Source organism: Sinohyriopsis cumingii, chromosome 2, assembly GCF_028554795.1.
Source record: "Sinohyriopsis cumingii isolate HCF-2022 chromosome 2, ASM2855479v2, whole genome shotgun sequence".
Classification (NCBI taxonomy): Eukaryota; Metazoa; Mollusca; class Bivalvia; order Unionida; family Unionidae; genus Sinohyriopsis; species Sinohyriopsis cumingii.
This window is the reverse complement of record NC_142962.1, coordinates 106,109,977-106,134,366: the sequence shown is the minus strand read 5'-3', so window position 1 is coordinate 106,134,366 and position 24,390 is coordinate 106,109,977. Positions and strand designations below refer to the sequence as shown.

The 24,390-nt window shown below is 35.5% G+C and overlaps 1 protein-coding gene across 16 annotated transcripts in view; it reads right to left on the bottom strand.

Moving 5' to 3' along the window:
- The window catches only part of LOC149805564 (spectrin beta chain-like), a 196,609-nt gene that overhangs the window by 124,339 nt on the left and 47,880 nt on the right, over window positions 1-24,390 (bottom strand). For all 16 annotated transcript variants that reach the window (XM_089950191.1, XM_089950176.1, XM_089950181.1 and 13 more), the window contains 3 exons: window positions 19,428-19,579; window positions 12,315-12,488; window positions 9,738-9,910 (listed from right to left, as the gene is read on the bottom strand). In XM_089950191.1, the coding sequence (XP_089806317.1) occupies window positions 9,738-9,910; window positions 12,315-12,488; window positions 19,428-19,579 (499 nt within the window). The remainder of the gene's footprint in view (window positions 1-9,737; window positions 9,911-12,314; window positions 12,489-19,427; window positions 19,580-24,390) is intronic.

Below are 24,390 nucleotides of genomic sequence, written 5' to 3'. Positions count from 1 at the left end.
GACATTATAAGAAGTTTTCTGGTGAAAACCTGACATCAATATGATTTTCTGTTCAAGCAGAATTGTGATAAGATTTTTAAGATGGCTGCAATGGTGGCCACATTGGATGTCAGATCAGTACCATTTTCTTTCAGGACAAACTAGACATCATCATTAAGTCCTTTTGTGAAAACCTCAGGCTGAAATGACCATCAATCGTGAGGATTTTTTAAGATGGACACTAGTGTCCATGCTGGATATCGGATCAGCACCAATTTAATTTAAGATCAACTGGACATCATAAAATACCAACATACAAGGATCGTTTTCGCAATAAACATAACACTGAATGGGTTCTGTTATTACAAAATCTGACATAAATTAACCTGAATAGAAGGACCAACTGATAATACTGAACCTATGAATGGTCATTTTTTACAGATATGACTAAAAACCTGATCTGACCTTAGAAAAGGAAAAAATTCTTGAAAGAACTCTAGGAAGAAAATTAAGCAATGTTTGATTTAAAAAATTCTGACATCAAAATTTCTTCAATAATTAAACTTAAACAGTTGTTGCTGCTGGTCGTCAAGAGTCCAACTGGTACACAGCAGTCGGACCAGTAGACCGATGTCTGCCACAAGCAGAGTATTTATGGCATCTTAAAATATCATTTTACAACTACCTTATATTTTTGCATCATAAAAGTGGCACCATAACGACTGTATCGGCCAAATTGTGGAACCAAGTGATAACACAAAGACTGTATTGGCCAAATTGTTGTGCCAACAACAGAGGGCTTATTATTAGACGGACAACTGTTGACACTATACTTGAACAATTTTAAATGAACAAAAGGGTACTAGGAATACTAAAATCCTAAATGAAATCCATGCAATGTTATGGTAATTAGTTCTATGCATGCACAGCTGTAATTTTGTATCTGGTAAATTATATGTTTAATAAACAGGAAGCAATTGTTATAAGAATGAATAACTTGCCTGTGGTAGATAATGGCAACAGACAATCATTTACGAAAGATTTCAAACAAACATTAAACATGTCCGTCACTTAAATCCTGAAATCAACAAAGACCCATTCTAAATTTTGTGCCAATTAATGTCCAGTTGCTAGACAACAGTACAGTTCATCAAGCTGTAAAACTTACCATATATACTGGCTTGTAAGGTGAGTCCAAATGCAAACTGCACAGACCCAGATCTGACATCACATAATGCACTGGTAGATCTGGCTCTATGCAATTTGTTAGGAGAAATCCGTAAAACAAACAACACAGACCCTGATCGACTTTAATATTATTCTACAGCAAAACAGGATCTTCACTGTTTGCTGTTTGACTTATTAGTTAAGACAATGCTTAATATGGAAATAAACTGTCTTTAATCAGACTTCTATTTCTGACAAAGCTGTGTTTTGTCTGCTTATCGTTTTGCTGAAAAAATGTGAATGTATTTTAATGTACTCTCCCTGATAACATGGTTGGTGTGGGAAATTTGGTCAATACAAGTCACGTGAGCACACTGGTAAGACTATCTACCTTATTATATACATGCTTGAGACCCAGTAAGATACCACCAGATGATAAAATTCAGCTAAACATTTCAGTGGGTATGTATTTCTTCACAAAATAAGATACTTATCTACTGGGTACCCCTGCTGTTAAAGTGTCAAGTATCAAGCATGCACATTGTGCTGATTGTTGAATAACCTAAAGCATCCTTTACAATCCTTTTTCATTCAAGTCCTGCAGTGTTGCTCAGGTGTATACTATACAAAAAAGAAGCAATATAGAGGAATCGTAGATGTATCCAGCTAGGAATAATCTGCCTATACTCTGAACCTCTTCACCTTGGAATCAGTAAATGTGTCCACCTATCCTAGTTATCTGCTCTTGATTTTATTCAACAATTATTAAGCCTTCTTAAATATGCTGTGCTAAAATAAACAAAACCCAAGTTTGTCTCATATCACTCAGATGCAAAGTTGGCATATGTCAGCATGAGAATGTCCACTGACATATATTTGAAACTGTTGATATATATATATATATATATATATATATAATTTTCTCTGCAAAAAACAGTTATTTATACAACCAGCATTCTCCATCAGTTATTCCTTGCCTTCCAGGTCCATAGCTTAGAAGCTGTTCATAGCCCCACCCCACCCTACCTAAATCAGCAGAGGTCTTGAAAACATACCAATTTTATTTTACATGTTTGATCCAGCATTCCAGACATATTCAATCTATATACACATATATAGTTCCAAGCCAAACAAAGGAATTTGTCTGACATGTGACATGTCGTATGAATATGATGAACATGTTGGGACTGACAGCTTTGACATATCCACATGACATATCACTTTTGTTCTTTCCAATGACTGTGACCATATGTAGTTTTGTGTACAAGTTGAACAAATGAAGTAAATTTAGCTTTATTCTGTTATCTAGAACTTGAATTATGGTCCAGAAATGAAATGCAAATCTATTTTCACAAAATTATTTTGAACTTGGAAATGATGACCCAACATTAACAGGTCTTTTTCTTGGACTAAGGGAGAGACACAACACAAGTGGCATTGAAATCTGTGCTGCAGAACTTAAATCATCATCACTGGCATTGAAATCTGTGCTGTAAAACTTAATTTGTCGTCCCTGGCACTGAAATCTGTTCTGAAGAACTTAAACTGTCATAGAGTATAAATGTTAAAGTCACAATATGGTGTAATGCAGGACCATTAAGAATGTGAAACTTGTTTTCAGAATGGTTTAAATGTGCAGGTACATACGATCTGGTTTCTTATCCTTGCAAGTTGTTCAATTATCATCAACTCAGCAACACAAGAATGTGCGATGAAACAGCTGAATGTCATGCCTTGCGAAAAACTGTCCTAAATCTTGCTACTTCTCCAAAAGCAAAATAATTTACTACCAATACCTGATCTATAAAAGCTTCAAAACAAACAAAAACCAAGAAACTTAAGTGCAGCACACTTTTTTGCTCCACAAAGTACTACCCCACTCACAAAAAAGTTATTATTCTTCATATATCTGCTTGCATAGCTTGGAATTCTGATGTGCACATCCAACTTGCACCAAGTTCTAATAAAAGTATGTATATGGCTTTTTTAAATAATAAAGAAAGACAGCAGCATAATCCTGGTAAAAATTGAGTTGTAAAAATGTAAAGTTAAAATATTGCAATCTTGGTAATTTTGCTGCCACTAAACTATGATAAATGAGCTTAAATATGATCAATAATTTCACCATCCGTCTATCCCCCCCCACCTTTGAGCTGTGAAGTGACAACCTACCTGAGATTGATACATGGCTGACTACCTGATATGATCCATGATATACAATAGGCAATTCCCATCTAGACAAAATGGGATGAATGTAGCCAAGGTCACATTGTTGACAGTCACTGTATGACTGAATGGGAATATTGTGTACAACAATCCCTTTAAATGCAATGCTTGGTTTTCCTGAATTGTACTGGACTGAATGAAAAATATTTCTAAGGTAGATTATTATGAAATAAACATGAGAACTACAGTTTTCAAAAGTCATTTAACCTTTCCTTGACGATTACATTTACTCCCACTAATAAATATGTAACTATATAAGATGAAATTGTATGATAGAAGTTTTACTTAATCTGATGTCTGTAACAAAGTTTTCATCTTAATCCATTGATAAACCCATGCTTCTACCAAAAGTACCATCTTAATCCAATGATAATATCATGCTTGTAACATAAGTTTTCATCTTAATCTAATGATAAACCCATGCTTCTACCAAAAGTACCATCTTAATCCAATGATAAACCCATGCTTCTACCAAAAGTACCATCTTAATCCAATGATAATATCATGCTTGTAACATAGTTTTCATCTTAATCTGATGATAAACCCATACTTGATAATAAACACATCCACCATTTTTAAAAAATTCTGCCAATATTTACTAAGGATATCTTGATATGTTAGTACACCCACTGCCTGCATTTTTTGAGGAAATTTATTATGCTGGTCTTATCAATGGAAACATACTTTATTCATTTTACATTTCAGAAATTCTGAACATTTAGAAATACAATTACTTCTACATTTCAAGGCAAGTTTCATACTTTCAAATCATTAAAATCATCATTTCAATTCATTAAGATCATCATTTCAAATCGTCAAAGAGGCAGTTTGCATTTATATGCATGTAAACGCTGTAAAGGTCATTGACGTGACATTCAGCTCATTTCCTGCCTCAGCCTGACATTTATTACATCCTGCTATTCACTATACAATTATGGGCTTCACACCTACTAAACTAGTCACTGCTATCTGACTTGACATCTATATAACAGCTTTTATGAAGTTTACACATGAACAATCAACTGGTCTGGTCCAATTTCCATGCAGTGTTCATCCCAAACTACTCTTGTAATCTGAAAAAGGCCTCAAAAGTTCAAAAATAACATTTGATCTAAATGAGGATTTTCAGAAAACTGCTCTAGCTCTCAGAAATTTCAGAAAACAGAACTTGTTCACATTTCTCTTCATATTTCATACCATAAACAGGGCAGTGTCGCTGTTTCAGTTATAAGAAGAAAATAATACATTTGCCCCAAGATGTTATTAGTCCCAGCCTACTGGATAAGGCCTCTATTCTGGTTTTGGGTCATTATGGTCTTAAATTTGAAAAACCACTCAATCCTCTTGATGGGACAATAGTCCACTAGTGTAAATGAAGTAATGCAAACTAAAGAAAAACACGAGTCCCTCCACAGGACTGACACTCTACTGAGCAAACAGATTGTCATAATGATCATCCATTCTGGGAGAGTAGTGAAAACAAGATTTTAAAGACAATCAATGTGGCAACCAAAGTGATGTCAGATCAGCACCATTTTAATTGAAGACAAACAGGACATCATAAGAGGTCTTTGTGAAAACTCCATGTCAATGTCTTTGAGCTCTGGTAGAGTTGTAATAAGATTCAATGTCAGGTCAGCACCATTTTCATTTAGGACCAACCAAACATCACAAGAAGTCTTCAAGTGAAAACCTCTTGTTGATACTGATAACAAGAATTTTCAAAATGGCTTCCAAAATGGACATCAGATCGGCACCATTTTCATTTGGGACCAAGCATATATCATAATTATTTTATTCAAAATCTTTAGTTGATATGGCCAACCATGTAGGAGTAGTGACAAGATTTACAAAATGACTACAATGGCGATGCTGAATATCCAAGCAACACAATTTACAACCATCTAGACCAAGGGATGAATGTGTGTGTAAAGTTTCATGGCAATCCTACAAGCAGTTTAGGAGCAGTGATAACAAAACCACAAAAAAAGAGGAATTTACATCATAAAGGGCATCAGCTCTGACAGTATTTTGTGAGATTATGGTGAATGCCTGTTTAATGTTTAGCTAAATGTTTGCCATGCTCTAGAATAAATACATGTAGTTAACATCTTTTAAGCTGTTAACGAAGCAGACAATGTTCTTCTCCTTTTAAATTTTTAACATGTAATTTATTTTTGTTTATTTGGGAGAATTTTAATTATCTAATACTTACCTACTATTTCTGCATTGCTTTCCTTTCTTGCCAGACACTTAGACCGCATTCCATGCTAATTATTCCCTAATCCAATTAGTACTGGATGGCCAGAATTGAAAAGAATATGATCCCAGTCTGATTCCTTAGTCACACCCAACATACAGAATACCTTCTTCTTTTGACTTGGGCCAAGAGTACACTGGACATTTTATCTGGTTGGGTTTGAGAGGATCATTGCAGTAGTAGCAAGCAAATATTACATAACACAAATTAGTTTTACCCCCCCCCCCCAATTTACACTTAAATAGTAGTAATGTAACTGCATTTCTGAGCTTACCAGTTAGGAGGAAGCTGAAGGCGTCAAATCTAGTTTATAAAAATCCCTTGTAGAGACTGATGCACTACTGGGTGAAAAGCATGTCCAGGAATTCATGATAAGACCATTTCTTCCTTTTAACTGCCGAGTACTGAAATCATCTCAGACATTCCTCAGCAATATCAAGATTTTCAAATAAGATGATGTGATGGATATAATGGCTGTCATATTGGCACCATTTTCATTTAGGACAAAAGTAGACACCATTAAAGCGTTTTGGCAAAAACTCTGTTGTACTGATCATCCATTCAGGGGAGTAGTGACAAGATTTCAAGACAGCCATCACGGCAGCCATATTGGCTGTATGACTAGCAAAATTTTTCACTTAGAACCAAATAGGTTCACAAGAACTAGATCTATGAAAAACCCATGTTGATAAAGCTGTCCTTCTGGACAAGACAAAGGTAACAATACATATAACTTTCCATTCAGAAGAAGCACCAATAACAAGATTTTCAAGATGGATGTTGTTGCAGCCATATCAATAAACTGTGCAGAACCATTTTCATTTAAGACTTACTAGACATTATAAGAAGTCTTCTGGTTGTTGTTGTTGTTGTTGTAGGGTTTAACGCCATTTTTCAGCACATGATAGGCTATACATGGCGGCCAGTATTAATGGTGGAGGAAGAACCTAGGAAAACCCCGGAAAGAACCACTGACCCACGAGAAGCTACTGGCAAGCTTTCTCACATACCCCCATTGGCTGAATCTGAGACTCGAACCCACGCAGACAGTGGTGAGATGGCAGTGATCCGTAACGGAGAGCGCTTTAGACCACTCGGCCACTCTGGTGAAAACCCCATGTCAATATGACTTTCTGTTCAAGTAGATAGGTGATAACAAGATTTTCAATAGCGCTGCCATTGTGGTCTTACTGGAGGTCAGACTGGCAAAAAAAAATTTAAGGACCAGCTAGACATTGCAAGGCAAAAAAGTAATATGTGTGTTTCCTACTGCGCTGGTTTTACAAATTATGGTAGGGGAAGGTAAGGGTATTTTCGCTCTCTTATTAGTATATAGAATGTACTAAGCAGTTCAAGTACTGTGCAAAACTGACAGGATACACAAACCAATTTTGGTATTTTTGTTTTTTTAATTTTGGGTTTACAATGAAAAACAGGGATGGTCAGCTGACAGGAAACACATTCTTTTTGGCCTAAAATGTCTTTTAGTCTTTTAGAGAAAATCCCATGCTGATATGACCATCCATTTAGGAGGAGTAGCAATAAAAAGATTATCAAGATGGCACCATGGTGGCCATACTTGGATGTCAAGACAGCACCATTTTCATATAGGCCCAACTAAATCAAAAGATGAATGAGTGTGAAGTTTCAAGGCAATTTTGCATGTAGTTTAGGATTAGCACTAACAAACTTGTGCTAACAGACAGATGGACAATATAGGGATGACCAGAGCTAATAAATCTTACCCAACACCTTGATGATATTAGCTTATTTACTAAGTTTGATTAAAATCTGGTCAAAGAAACAGCAACAAGTTAGCATATCAGATGCAACATCACCTATTAATAAATATATATATATATATATATATATATATATATATATATATATATATATATATATATATATAAATGTTACTCATCATGGAGCTTGTCCTAGATCTAAATGATATCAGCCCCCTTTTTAAATTCAATTTATAAAAAGGATCAGAAATTTGCTGATGGACAGGCAGGGCCATATCATGAGTATACTTGGCCTTATAGTCAGTAAAGTTTTTAAAAAGGTAATTCTTGAAGTCTGGACATTCAGCCTTTTTAGATTCTGACACCAACACAATTTCATACCTGAAAAGATTTGTGTGCTCTCAAGCACATATTTGACCCTTTGCATGTAAAATATCTGCCAAGTTTTCTTAATTACCATTATTTTGTGGATCTAAACTTTGAAAGTAGGTGAACATGTGCATGTCAGCAAAGACTGTCCTTTTGAGAGCTGAAGTTAATTTAAAGCCAATTGTGGAATGAATTTTTAATACTCTCTACAGTACTCTTGATATTGGCATTGAATGGTCTTTAGGGTAGAGATGAGTGACAAAACCCAAAGGAAACCACTGACCATGGGATCAATAATCACATAACTTTTGGCAACAAACACTAAAAGACTGAAGCTACAGGGCCTGCTGAAAATTTGGCTTTCAACTCTCTGGACCTGGACTAATAAGACCCTACTGAAAGTTGGCTTTCAACTCTCAGGACCTGGACTAATAAGACCCTACTGAAAATTTGGCTTTCAGCTCTCAGAACCTGGACTAATAAGACCCTACACTGCCCAGATCTGCATAAGCCAAGGATTCATCCAACAGGTAAGTCTGACATGTGAATATATTTACTACTGTGCAAAAATATTAACTAAAGACCGGAATAACAAAATGAATGCAAAACTGAAAATTCTGACAACTCAAGGAACAAACATTGGAGTTGAGAAAAACTACAGCTGTGTTAAGCTGTAATTCTGTTCAAAATCTCAATCTAAGCTGTAATTCTGTCCCAATCTCAATCTGAATGAAAGCTGTAATTCTGTCCCAATCTCAATCTGACTGTAAGTTGTAACTGTCCCAATCTCAATCTGACTGAAAGCTGTAATTCTGTCCAAAATCTCAATCAGACTGTAAGCTGTGATTTTATTCAAAATATCAATCAATCAGACTGTAAGCTGTGATTTAATTCAAAATCTCAATCAGATTGTAAGCTGGTGATTTTATTCAAAATCTCTATCAATCAGACTATAAGCTGTGATTTTATTCAAAATCTCTATCAATCAGACCATAAGCTGTGATTTTATTCAAAATCTCACTCAATCAGACTGTAAGCTGTAAAATTGTGTTCAAATCTCAATCAATCTTGTGCTGAATGTCACAAATCAACTCAAAAATAAGATAAAGGTTTTCTTCCTGTAATCACCCTACATGAGGTATTGAAGAGACATTCACACAGCTTGGCAAAGGCTTGGACAATCAGTCTTTCTGATGGAAGGGGAGGTACTTTACTAGCAATAATCTTTCTAGTGCAATTAATATGCTTGTATCATGTGCTATCTGTGGGACAAAATTGGATGTGCCTTTGAAAACCGTACTTTAACAATTCGCTCACTCATTGTATGCCGTATATAATGAACAAAACATAAGTGAACTACTTATATCATACTCAACTCATGACCAGGTCTTTATCCAGTAATACTGGGAAGTTCAAATACATTTATTTTTATCATAGTTTGTATCTATTTTCCAAACTGGGATGTCTGAAGTCCTGCAGTACAAAACGTGATGAAGTGGAGATATACCCTGTGGTTGATTCTTGCCCACCCCCACCCCCTGCTGATAAATCTGAACTTAAAATCAGCAATGCTACTGATATTTGGCTACAGCTATGGCCGAGAACAAATTTCTGATTGACAAAGATCAAGCCCAAACAGGTGATCCATATATATCATGCTAAATTTACTGATTTCCAGTAGCAATTTACATCACCAGTCTGTTCCTATCAACAGATTTCTGCTTGCATCAGTGCACTTTTTTGGATGATGTAGGGATTAAAAAGTACATTCCTTCAATGTATAGGAACAAGAAATACTGGCTTTCCAGCAGACTAGTGCTGTTAACATATGGCATGTCCACAGATTTTAAAAAAATATTCAGTTACAGAATTTGAACCACCATAATTTTCAGACCTTGACATTAGAATAAGCACTTCCCCACTCCACCCTGTTCAAATCCGGTGTAATGATGAACTTATCATTAAAAGTCTAAGAATAGAAATCCTGATTTCACCTGTGTTTATGGATGAGGGCATTGAACGCTAAACCATCTCGCCAGCTGGTAGTGAAGTTGCGAACATTGACATTGGCATAGCCAGCTGTCTTCATCTGACACCATAGCAGAAGAGCATCCTTTGCAGATTTGGTCTCGCTGTTGTCAGCTTCCTCGATGGTAATGTCTTGAATCTAGATACGAACAAAAACAGAATCAGATTTGGTTTCACTGTTGTCAGCTTCCTCAATGGTAATGTCTTGAATGTATATATGAACAAAAGTAGAATGAAGTAAAAGAAGTGAAATCTAAAAATGCCATTGAAATACAAGTACCATGATGAAAATTTGCCAATACTAGGGGTAAAGTTAGACTACAATTTTAGGGTGAAGTGACTTCTCCATCTGAAGAGAAGAGGCAATAATGACAACTGAACACAGAGAAGTGGGAGCAAACCAAGAAATGCAAATGTGTATCATCTATACATACAATTGTCCATATGATTTTAAAATAGCAGTCAACAAGATTTCTCATGTTTCAAACCACCCCATATTGCATGTACGTGAGAGCACGTGCACAGATGTCTTCACACCATGTGTCCATCCTAATTTCATTGTTGCCTATAAAACATTACATTAACTATTCATCAATGACAAACTGAAGCAATAAGGTTAATAAATGAATCAACTAGATCCTTCAACTAGAGCCAAAAACAAATATGGCACCACACACAAAATGTGGGTGCAACTATGTTTAGAAAGAAGGATTTTCTAAATATAATCACTCGCTTTATTACAACAATCCATTTAAGAGGATTGCAACTTTATGGTTTTGATATTTGTCTACATATTTGTAATAATGTTGTGTGTTGGCTACATATTATTTCCTTCACTGTTTTTTTCCCTATTTTCATGATGACTGAAAACAACCATGACCTTACAGTAATTCTCAAATTCCACAATGAAGTATTGTCACATATATGTCTGACCTAAATAACTATATTTTAGGCTATAGGACTCACGGTACTAATTCAGTTCCAACAGTAAACCTATGCAAAAACCATGATAATAAAATTTCATTAACTTAAACTTTTTGAGTGCTCATGATCAAACCTATATTTATCAGTATAGATGAAACCTAGATGTCAGCTTCTGTGTACAGGAAAGGATATGAGCCGCAGCATTTTCTGGACCTGCATGTGTTTGAAACATGTGCCTTCAATTCCGCACCAAAGAGTCAGTCAATTTTAGTAATGAGTGTTTCAAACTCAATACTGTTAAAGGACTGAAATTCCATCAATAAAACAATGTCTCTATTTTCTTTACTTACAACTAGGATAAGCTCTCAAATATTTCTTTTTCCTGAAACATAACTTACATTATTAACCAATCCCGGTCAGGCTAACCCATATATACTCTATTTTATGTTCACCCATTTCCAGACTGGTACCCATTTTTCCATATCATTAGTACCGTGTGTCCTAAAAATCTTCTATCAGACAATATTTAAACTTGCACCATGTTTTGCATTGAGAATGGAAGTGGTAAACTGTGATCAATGCATGTAAGGATTATTACTCAACATTACAATATGAAAAAAATCATGGAAAATGCCATCAATAACTATTCAAGTAATGCAACACAAGCATTTTATGCAACACCAAGTCTTTCTTGCAAAGCCTAGAAAGATATTATTTATATCACTTCTAAATTTAAAAGATCAACAAAAGGTCTTCGAGTTAAATGCCAGATGAAATAAGATTGTCTTACATATCCAATGCAAGCAAATAAAATTATTCTCTGGGTCAGAAGATAAGCATGAAAAGACAAGCCCCACTAAATTTTATATGTGACATCAAAGATAAAGTCCTCATTCTCTTGCTAAAACATTTCCCTGATATGCATACTCATTCTGGAAACCATGGCATACTGACAACATTTAGAAACTCCTAGCTAGAACAGGCACAGATCAGGAAAGGGGCATTATCTTATTCAAGCAAACACTTAATATTTACAAACATCACACTACTATATCACACTTACAAACTTCATATTACTATGTCACAATTTACAAACCTCATTACTATATCACACTTTACAAACCACATATTACTATATCACAATTTACAAACCTTGTATTACTATATCACTTTATAAATCCCATATTATTTATATCACACTTTACAAGCCCCATATTACTGTATCACACTTTACAAATCCCATATTACTTATATCACACTTTACAAGCCCCATATTACTGTATCACACTTTACAAGCCCCATATTACTGTATCACACTTTACAAGCCCTATATTACTGTATCACACTTTACAAGCCCCATATTACTATATCACACTTTACAAGCCCCATATTACTATATCACACTTTACAAGCCCCATATTACTATATCACACTTTACAAGCCCCATATTACTGTATCACACTTTACAAATCCCATATTACTTATATCACACTTTACAAACCTTGTATTACTGTATCACACTTTACAAGACCCATATTACTATATCACACTTTACAAACCCTATATTATTATATCACACTTTACAAGCCCTATATTACTGTATCACACTTCTGACATACCTGGAATCTAAGAATGATGGTCCAAATCAGACCAAGAGTGAGCCTGGCACTTCCATCAACAATGTCATGGGCACCCATGTTCTCAAACTTGACCTTCTGCTCATACAAGAAGGTCAGTGCCTTGTCCACGTTCTCCAGGCAGTGGATCCTCATCTTACCCTTTGTTGGTCTGGGCTACAAAAAATACAAAACAAGGAAAGTAAAATTATGATGGTCACACTGGAGGACAGATATGCACCGTTTTAATTGAGGACCAACCAGATAAATATCCCATGAAATCTTCTGGCAGAAATCCCCATGTCAATATGACTACGTTCTAGAGAAAAAGCTATAAAAATATTTGCAATATGAAATTGGCTGCCTTGCGATGTAATTTGATATGGATGAGTTATTCTTATTGAGTGTATGTTAGATAGGGTCAAAGATATTAAGGGTGTAGCAAATGACTTAAAGAACAATGTCAATCAAGCATGAAAATTATGTCACAGTTATGGTACAACTGATTTAGTCTTGCCCAGATGCCCAAATTCATGAGTGTAGGTGAAATATGATTGTATATTTAGTGTGTTATGGACAAATGTCACAGTGACCAAATTTTGGTATATTCTTATTGAGATCCATCCATGTACCAATTAATAAAAGGGTATGTAAAAGAAGGTCCAGGATGATACAGAGTGTAATAAATATGTGCCTATAAATACACAAGTCACTCAAGCATTGCAAATTATATCACAGTTGCCCAATTTTTACAAGGCTTTTTTGGAGATGCATTCACATGCCAATTTTCAAGAAGAAGAAGAATCCTCAAATTCAGTTTAAGACTGGAATTCATGGTAACTTACTGAAATGGGTGTGTGGTCTGTGAACAGTGCGAGTTATGAACTTTACAGATATAAGAGCAAAGCCACCAAGTATAAAATGCTGGTTTTCATAAAGCAATTGTTATAATTGCTGCATTATAGGTGATCATCACCGTACCAAGTTTCATAAATGCAGTAAAAACAGCCATGATAACAATTTTGAGGTCTTAAATCATTACAACATATAAAACAGCTCAGTATGTCTCTGGAGCAGCAAGTGGTAAGAACAGTAGCATTATTACCTTCATTTAAGAGCATTTATCTTAAAATCCTGTTCCAATGCTGCTAATAGAATGTCATGGCATTTTAGCAAGTCTTATGTTTATTTAAATCTAAAATCTGAGGAAAAATAATTGAGAGACATTTGCAACATGGGGAGCAGTATAACAAAGTTCACTATCCTATGCAATCTTTTCAACATAAAATATCAAGATTTGGACACTCTGCAAGTGATTATATTAATAGCAACTGACTGTGCTTTTCATAAAATTGAAACAACTTTATTTAATATGATTATTATTATTATTATTATTATTATTATTATTATTACATGAACATCAATTATTGCAATACTGAGTCAGTTATTATGCCCCCAATAAGTTGGTCCATCTTTCTACATTTCTGAACAGGGGTTCTGAGTAGCCGAATGGTCTCAAGTGCTCACAGTTGTGGATTACTGCCATCTGTCTTCATGGGTTCGAGTCTTGGGCTTGGCCAATGTGGGTATGTGAGAAAGCTTGACAGTAGCTTCTCGTGAGTCGGTGGTTCTTTCCGGAATTTTCCCAGGTTCTTCTTCCACCATTTATACTGGCCACCATGTATAGCCTATCGTGTGCTGAAAAATGGTGTTAAACCCTATAACAACAACATTTCTGAACTTTTGGGACTACAGCATAGGGACATAAGTGTTTTATAAACAGCTATAGGTTAGAAGTACTGTTTAATTTTAGTCCTGTATGCAAGACCATGTGAGATGTGGAAATTTACTATGCTTGTACATGTAGATGTATTTGCTATGCAAATAAAGATTATCATAGACTCAAAAAAAAGGTAGGAGGTCGCTTTAGCCCACACCAGAATAGAGATATGAATGACTATTAAGGAGACTTTGTACATTGTTATCATAATGCCAAAGGAACCTACTACAGTTTAAAAAAAAAAATAATAATAATATTAATAAGTAGTATTAGCTGCTGTCATAGCTACAACTAATTTTTTTATAATGTAATGTAAAATTATTAAAGTATCTTCATTTACTAGACTAGATAGAAAGATGTTTAAAGGATTTCATATTTGTTTACTTCTTAGTTATGTACACTTTTCCAGAATTTAACATCTTTTACACCTGACATTTTATCTTCTTGTACTTCAAGTTTACATTTATTTGAAATAGCATATTTTCTTAAATTTGTTGGCAAGCTATATTTCCAATTTTCGAGCTTGAGATGGCATCATGTATCCACTACTGTGCTGAGGTGCCCCCCCCCAAAAAAAACTACATGCATGCATGCATACCTGCCTACCTACATACATTACATATAACACAATAATACACAATAAAGAGAACAATTTCTCTTCTATTCATCTAACTCTGATGACTAAAACTAGAATATGTTCCTGATTATAATTTTACACTGTTCTTCCAAATAGATAACATAATCAATAACCATGAGCCAGCTTTGGTGTTTGGCAGGAAGTGATGTTTGGTGCAATCTCAAAATTTACCCTTCTGCTGTGTTTGTTATACAATGTGCATTTATGGTTGGAGTAGCAGTCACTTTCAAAGCTGATCATTTACACACACAAAAAAAAAATGTATCTATGGTTTTTTCTCAATTTGTTTTTCATTTGTAGAGGCTTTAACATATCTACTGCTTAAATAATCATCTTGTTATTTTTGGACATGAACTACTTCATTGATTTAACACTTCACTGCAATTCCAACAAATACAAAAGGCAAAGATATAATATCATGATAGCCTGGCATGATAAACATGACCTTTGTTCAAATTACAGACAGGCATATTCAAAATTCAATAGAAGAGTGGATCTCTGCATTCAATGATGATGGAGCAACTTCTTAAATACTGTAACTTCTTGAATATCTCTGTCCTACAATCTCAATACATTTTTCAACCAAAATGTTGCATTTCACTATAATCACTCCTTAGGATGATACCTGGTAAAAGACTTATCTTAGTATGGTGGTTTGCGTGCAAACAGGAGTTGATTCTAAGGTTGTGACTAATTAAGAAAGCCTGATAAATATTACTTGAAATTGAATATTGTGAAACAACCTGCTGATTGTAATATGGATCAATTTGGGGCCTTGTAAGATTAAGTAGTCACACTGCACTTACACACTACTGCTAACTTCTGGCAAATTTAAAACTAAATAGGACAGAGTGATATACAGATAAGAGTAACACTCAAGGTTAAAATTGATAAGCACATCTTCAGATGACTGCTAAAATGTACAGAGCTGAATGGCAATTCAATAAACAAGAGTCATTCAATGGGACTGATGCTCTACTGGGCATATTGTTGTTGTTGTTGTTGTTGTTGTTGTAGGGTTTAACGCCATTTTTCAGCACACGATAGGCTATACATGGCGGCCAGTATTAACGGTGGAGGAAGAACCCGGGAAAACCCCGGAAAGAACCACCGACTGACGAGAAACTACTGGCAAGCTTTCTCACATACCCACATCAGCCGAATCCGAGACTCGAACTGACGCAGACAGAGGTGAGATGGCAGTGATCCGTAACGGAGAGCGCTTTAGACCACTCGGCCACTCGGGGCCCCTCTACTGGGCATAATGAATTTTCTCAAATTCAAGATAAGACTATTTCTTCCCTTCAACTGTCAAATGTTGAAACCATCTCTGAGATTCTTCAGCAATAACAAGATTTTCAAATCACCTGCTGTGGTACACATATTTGATGTCAGTAGCGCACAGTTTTCATTTAGGACAAAGTAGACATCACTGAAAACCTTTTAGTGAAAACCCCATATCAAAATGATTATATATATATATATATATATATATATATATATATATATATATATATATATATATATATATATATATATATATGGGGAGTAGTGAGAACAAGATTTTTAAGATTGTGGTCATGGCAACCATATTGTATGTATGACTTGACCCATTTTCAGGTAGGATTCTGTGAAAATCCCATCCTAATGATTGCCCATTAAGAAGGAGTAGTGACAACATCAATTTTAAAACAGTCATCATGGCAACCATATTGGATGCATGGCTGACACATTTTCTTTCATACTACCTAGGTCTCGCAAGATCATTGGTGAAAACCCCATACTGATGTCGCTATCCATATTGAAAAGAGCAATATTTTCAAGATATGACTTACTATTCAGGAGCAGAACAAGATCTTTAAGATGGCTGTTGTGGCCATAATGGACATCAGATCCACAAGGCAATCCACAAAATTGGATCATGGTATGTGATACAGAAGTAACGTTATTTTCAAACACCTTTGACCTTCTGCCCCCACAACTGATAGGATTCTTCCTTACCCCAAAAAAGCTATCCACAAGATTTGGTAACTGTAAATGTTAGGGAACTACAATTATTGTGTGGAAACACATTTTCTTCTTTTATTCAATAACCCCAACCTTCAACCTTTTGGCCTTGAAATCAAAAAGGGACTTATATCAAAGTACAAGCCAGCCACAAAATTAAGAAACTGCAGTTGTTGGATGACTAGAATTATTGTACACATACCATTTTTCTACTTTCAGTTAGTGACCTTGGCATTTGACCTGACACCTATATCAAAAGGGTTCTGCATTACCCAAATAGCAAGCCAGCTACATAGTTTGATAACTGCAGATGGTAGAAAACCACAGTTACTGTGGAGAAACCATCTCTCTTATTACAGTCGAAGTGATCTAAACTTTTGACCTTTTGACATCAAAATCAAACTGATTCTTCTTTATCAAAAGTGCAAGCAATCCACAAAGTTTGGCAACTGTGCATGGTATACAAATCAAACAATTATGCAGAAACAAAATTAGTACTGGATGGACAACACCAGAACACAAAAACCACTCCTCCGTATGTTGGGCATAAAATAAAAATGACCAGAGCATAATGATTTGTCAACACCAGAACGCAAAAACCACTCCTCCGTATGTTGGGCATAAAATAAAAATGACCAGAGCATAATGATTTGTCAACAAGATAATGATCATAACATTTCTAAGTTTCATGGTGATCCATCAATATCTGTGAGACTAGTCATATTCACAGTATTCTGTCCTTAGTTCAGCTGCTAGTCAAAAATGGCAAAAAGCAAAAAAAAAATAAGAATTTAATAAATTGGGTGCTCAACTCCCTGGTGAAAAACTAAATACTTTCCTTGAAAATTGAAGAATATTCTGTGAGAACCACAGTCTAAAGATTTCAGGTTGAAAAGGTCTAAGGTTACGTCACAGGAACTGAAAGGACAATGGTTTGTGCATAATATCTTCATTCTAGGTCAAAAGTTTTCTTCATTCCCTAAGTGCAATCCAGCAACAAAGTAGTCTGATTCAGGTCTGTGATAATGAAGTAATGTTATTGCACGAAAACATTTTTCTTCAATCAGTTAGTGACCCTGCCCTCAGACAAGCCATCCACAAAGGTTATTCCAGATCTGTGATGTATTACTGTGCAGAAGCCATTTTTCTTCACAGTGACCTTAACCATTGACCTTCTGACACCTGAACTGTATTCTTTCATTTGTCAAGAATAATTTACCTGCAATGTTTGTCAAAGGTAGGTTCTGTAAAACTTAAGTCATTGTGCAGAAATTGAAAAGTTAATGGACAGACAGATGCTCTTATCAAACCAAGCTATGCCAAAAGGCAGCATCGTAAACCTGGAGCACCAGCTGCACTGATTGTATTATAAACTGCATCAAGCTACTACACCAAAAAGGCAATACCTCTCATAACTAGTTTTTCTAATTAGATTATATGCCAGGCAGAAAGATAAATTAATGGATAGATGAACAGACAAATGCCAAGATCATATTTACCCTAGCCTCATTCAGATATCAAGTATAGCCACGACAAGATAGTATCTTGTGAAATATATGCACACTTCCTTCAATAACAATACATGACCTTGCAAGCAACTTGAACATATTTCCATGATTTATCATATTACAACTTAACTACTAAAAATACTAATTAACTTGACCTAAATCTTGAAATGTAACTGCCTCACACCCAAAGTTGCTGCAAACAGTGGTTCCCAATAATAGGTGAAAAAAGGCAAATGATCCAAATACAATGTATCTAACAGGAACAAAATACAAGTGAAAATATTATGTACAACAATTATTCTAGTAATAAATACACTTTAGAAATGCTGTGAAAACCTTTCATATCAGGTACAACACTAAATAGTTTGAATTCACATCGAAGTTCTCTTACTCCAATTAGAAAAGTCAGACTCACTAGATTGTCAGACACATCAATCTTATTTTAATTACCCTAAGTTTCTTTTACATGCAATGTACAACAAGTTCTCACTAAAAGAATTCAAATTGATGGCAAGGGCAATGATGAAGGCGATCTTTTGAAAAGAATGTCGAGAATATATTGAAAACCACCACAAAAAGGTGGGTGACTACTAACGCTGACCAAGAGTCATGTTAAGGATGAAAACTGGAGCTGATGTGGTGCAAAATAACTGGCAACCATCGCCCTAGCTAGACTTCACTTCATTTCATATTATATTGGGTATTTAGTTTTTTGCTTTTTTTTTTCAAAACGGGGTTAGATAAACAAGACTATTTCATCTCTTAAATAAACAAGAGGACCTTGTGAACAGACAATGCACAAATGGTTGACATGCAGTGAATGATCTCAGAATAGAACATTTCTGTTGGTTCGCAAGCTGAGAGGGTACAAGGCAAATTGAAATATAATAGGTGGTGGTTGCAGAGGGTGGATGCACATGATACTGACAACTGCTCACAGTCAATCATGGACTCAGTTCTTCGATTTACACGCACAGATCAATAAATGTCATATCAGCAATCCAATGAGTACTTGCAGGTGAAAAGATATGACTGCATCAATATATAACATTTGTGTAATGATTTTCACTAGATTTATATTAAATTTATTCCTAATCTAGGTTTTACAACCTGTGATTGCAGCAATGGTTGCTGAAAACAGTCACCAGTCACTGTTTGTTATTGACTCTCAAAGGAAAACTCACCAGTCTCTCTCCTGACAAGACCTCCAGAAGTTTCATCAGCATCTTGCCATCTCTCAGGTCAATGTACAAATCGTTGATCCGGCATCCTACACGGGCCAGGTGGGAATTCACCCATTTTGTGAATGTCTTCTTCTGAACAGATTCTCTTTCATCTGAAATACAGAAGAATGAGAATGGTTCCATAATAGCTTCAATAACAATCACCTGTCTTTAACAGACACCTTCTGCCTCTGCCTTTTCCTTTGCAAGCTTGAAAAAAATGACATATTCATTCTGAACCGTCTTGAAGCCCAAGTATGTTATTTTACAATTACATCACAATAACTTCAATGACATGACAATAATTAGATGTGTCATAATAGGAATGTAAGCATCAGTTTCAGACTACTTTTAATTCAATGGCTGCATGAATAACATTAAGAATAAAAACAGGGTATTTCACTGGTTGCTTAAATTTATAAGAACCCATTTCTGTATATTCAGACTGATGCTTGTCAACCAAAACCTTGCCAATTTGGGAAACACCACTAATTAAACAAAAAATATATGTTCCTTATTGCACTGATTACGTTAGGCAGGTTACTTCTTTAAAACATATTTTGTTACCATGGGGGAGGGATGCTAGGGTCAGCGATGAGAAACAGGGACAGTCGGCTGACTGGAAACAAAAAATTTCATCTGCCTTATCTCCATGACTCTTACATACAGCTCTAGAGATGAAGATGTTCCAATGGCTCTTGCATCCACTAATTATTTTGGTTTCTACAATTTTTCTTTTTTGTTAATATTACATCCCTTTGCTAGCCAACTTCACAAAACAAACAAAAAAATTCATCCTTTAACTGGATTTTTACAGCTGATTCAACATTATATTGTACAACAATTAACGATATCAAAACAAAATTGCACAAGTTATAATGTATAATGATACCGGCATACCCTATGTCAATATGAAACTAAGTGGGCCTTCATTTGAACAATCAGATCTTCATGCCTGGATGCTTTGTGTTGAAATCATCAAATTATGTTGGATACTGGAGAAGTCATTTATAGGTCTTTCTAATTTTAGTAACAAGTCATATTCAATGACAGATCTGCATCATTTGAACAAATCTGAAAGACCTTGACGTTCAAAAGCTTGTTGTAAAATCCAGCAAATTGACTAATTTGCTTTTGAGCAGCTATTTTAAACAGCAATTGTGAATATATGGGGTAGAAAAATCCACTGGCGAAGTGCCTCGGACAATTAAAATAATGCCGGGAAATTTTTCCTGGTCCGAAATCCCAGTCGGGCGACTAAAAGCATTATTAAAAAAGTGATCATGCTAAAACTGTATATATTTTCCAGCAACAAACATTACCACTGAATTGTCCCTCTGTGTCCCACAGTAGGGTGGATGAATTACTGTATCTACAATTATTCTGTGTGAGTACTATATGATTGATATTTCTTGGTAGGCACCCACACTAATCGTCACATCCTGGTTACTCATGACCTGATTTGGTCCATATTACCAGCCCTTGGGGTTAACCATTCAAAAGAATAAGATTTGGGAATTTTGTCTGTTGTCAAAACACCAATATATGGTAATGGCATCGTGAGCTCTTCATCCACAAACTTAATACTCATGATGAACTAAATTTACTCCTCCCAACTGGTCTGTTGAAGAAATTGTCATTCATAGGGTATGTGACACTTGCTCCTGCTGGTTAACATTAATCAATGTGGTATATAGCAAGTCTTAACAAACCAATCAAAATTGATGTTGCATACTGGCTTGCTGGGTGGTGGCTAAAAACAAAATTCCCAAGTGTTTACAGTTGTAACACATGATTAATAATAACCTGAACCATAATGATGTATATCTCCGAAAAGCATAAAACTGTTCAATTATTTTTCATTATCTGATCTTAAATACAATAAGTTTATAAACTTGTATGACTCTTCCATTAGCATGAATGATGGCATATTACAAGTAATCTATGCAATTAGGATGAACAAACTATATATACCATAAAAGTTGCCAAGTAATTTTTATTTTGACAATTACAGCAATTGAAATAATTACCTGGGCAACAAAAAACATCTGCTGAAGCAACCAGATTTTCAAAGCTGGTTGCCCAGAGGCAATCATGGGTACTTTATATGTTTCTACCCCTGAACGGGCAATATACATTCGATAGCAGACCTTGTGCTGGGTGGTTTCAGAGGAGAAAATACTTCTCCAAAACAAGAAAGTTCACAACATTTTAGGATCAAAAGGTTTTTTTTTAACTCCCTGATGCTGATGCTCTACTCGGCTAGAAAAATTTTTGGGAACTCCCAATCAGACAATTTCTTCTTTTCAACTGTCAAGTGTTGAAACCATTTCTAATATTATGTGACAAGATTTCCAAATCAGCAGCTCTGGTGCACATATTTAATGTCATCTTGGCACTATTTACATCTACATTTAAAAAAAAGCAGACATCATGAGAAGTATGCCAGTGAAAACCCCATGTCATAAAAATTATCAATTCAGAGGGTGTACTGACAAAAAAGATTTGTAAGAGGGTTCTTTGGGCAACCATATTGTGTGTACAGTTGGCACTATTTTTCATTTATGACCAACTAGACCATCGCTAGAAGTCTCTTGGTGAAAATCCCATGTTGATATACTATCTACATGGGAGGAATAGAGACAACAATATTGTCAAAATATGACTTTCCATTCTGGAGTAGCAATATGATTTTATTGATGGCTGCTGTGGTGGCCCATATTGGATGTCTGATTGGCACCATTTTGATTTAAGACCAAATGGACACCATAAGAAGTCTTCTAGTGAAAACACCATGTTGATATGTATGACCATCCATTCAGGAAGAGCAATAAAACAAGCTTTAAAAGATGGCTGCTACATGATGGCCATACTGGATGTCAGCTCTGCATCATTTTCATTCAAGATCATTTAGACAACAAAATAAGTTTTCTGGTGAAAACCCCATGACAACATGACTTTTTGTTCGAGTTGTGATAACAAGATTTTTAGGATGGCGGCAATGGTGACCATACTAGATGTCAGATCTGCACCTATTATATTTAGGACCAGCAAGATGTCACAATAGTAAACACCTCATGTTGAAATGATCATCTATGCAGAGTAACAATATAAAAAATTAACAAGCTGGCCAATGTGGCAGCCATGTTGGATGTAAGATTGGTGCCAACAAGGTATCATCAGAAGTCTTTCAGCAAAAATCCCATGCTGATATGACCATTCTTTCAGGAGTAGCATAAGATTCTCAAACAGGCTTCAGTGGTGGCAATATCAGACAACAGATTGGTACCATTTTCATTTATGACCAAACAAGTCATCACAAGTCTTTTTAGGAAGAAAACAAATCTAAATAAAACACATGATGATATGACCATTCATTTAGGAGGAGTAGCAGTAAGATGGCTGCCATGGAAGCATTATTTGATGTCCAGCATCACTACTTTCATAGAGAAACAACTAGATCATGGGATGAATGTGTGTGTAAAGTTTCAAAGCAATCCTCCAAGTAGTTTAGGAGTAGGAATAACAATCTTGTGCTAACGGGCAGATGGACAGCAGACCATCTCATAAGCTCTTCTGGTCTGTGATCAATTGAGCTACCGGTAACAAGAAAACCACCAATGTCAGTATGGATATATGATTATTTTTGAAAATTTTGTCACGTACCAATCTTTCTATATTTATGGTTTCTTTGAATCCCAGATTGGTACTTCTAAATACACACTTGTCTGATTCTACAAGCAATAGTGTCTGAGAAATTTACTAACACACAAAGTTTAAGTGGAAGAAACCAAATTCAACCTGAAGTTGAGCACAAATCAGCTTGTTGTAAAGGCAATGGCACCTAAAAGAATAAGCCAAATGCAAAACTTATAGTCACTGGATTGTGAAATCTAGCTTAGTAATAGTTACAAGTTTTCATTAACAATTTAGATCTCCACATGAAACATCTGTGTGTGTGTGATTTGAATTTTTAACAAAGCTTTAACAATTTGAGTTATAAAACTACGATGTCTGCAGTGTGATAGTCGATAGTGAAGTCTAGCACTGGGGCATCATGTCGCAGACATGTGGCATCATGTCCCACCCAGTCACATTATCCTGAAACCAGGCCCACCAGTCCTAACTCTAACCTCTTAATGCTGAGTGTGAAGCGAGGCAATTGCTAGTACCAATTTGATAGTCTTAGGCATCACTCTACCAGGGTTTGAACCCATGTCCTCCATTACCCAAGGCAGACACTCTAACCACTCAGGCCACCAGAGTGGTATATGAAATATCTCAACACCAACTTTGGGACTCTACAGGCAGTAGAGTCTGAGAAATGACTTAATGCAAACTGAATCCAGACTTATGTAAACTATCAATCCATAAGCCAGAATTGTTTTGCAAAATCTAGTCAGAAACAAAAAAATGAAACTACAGTAAAATGTGACTTGAAAGACCACTGCTATGGACAACAACGTGTCCTAAGAACATATTCTTATTGCACTGATTAATCTCTGATACAGCATAAATACATCCTTTGTGACAACCTGTCTTGAGAAAACATTTTATTGGCAGAAAAAAGCGGTCTCCCAATACAGGTTTTAATGTACTAAATGATTCCCGTTTACCTTTGATAAGTTATCTATTCTTAAAGAGAATAAAATATAAACTGAACATATAAATTTTACAAGCCTTTAATAACCCTCTATTGTATTGAATTTCCTTATTAACACATACTTTGTTGAGTCTGGAGTGAATTCAGTTCCACCCACTCCCAGTTTATCAACCTCTTAGGCTAAATGAGATAACCTTGACCTTTGCTGAGGTCACTGTACATAATTTGTGCCTTCCCTTACCTGTTTATACAGTGTACATTTTTGAAACAGACCAATAAATCTCAGCTACTTGGGTGACAAAGCAAACAATGAAAATGAAA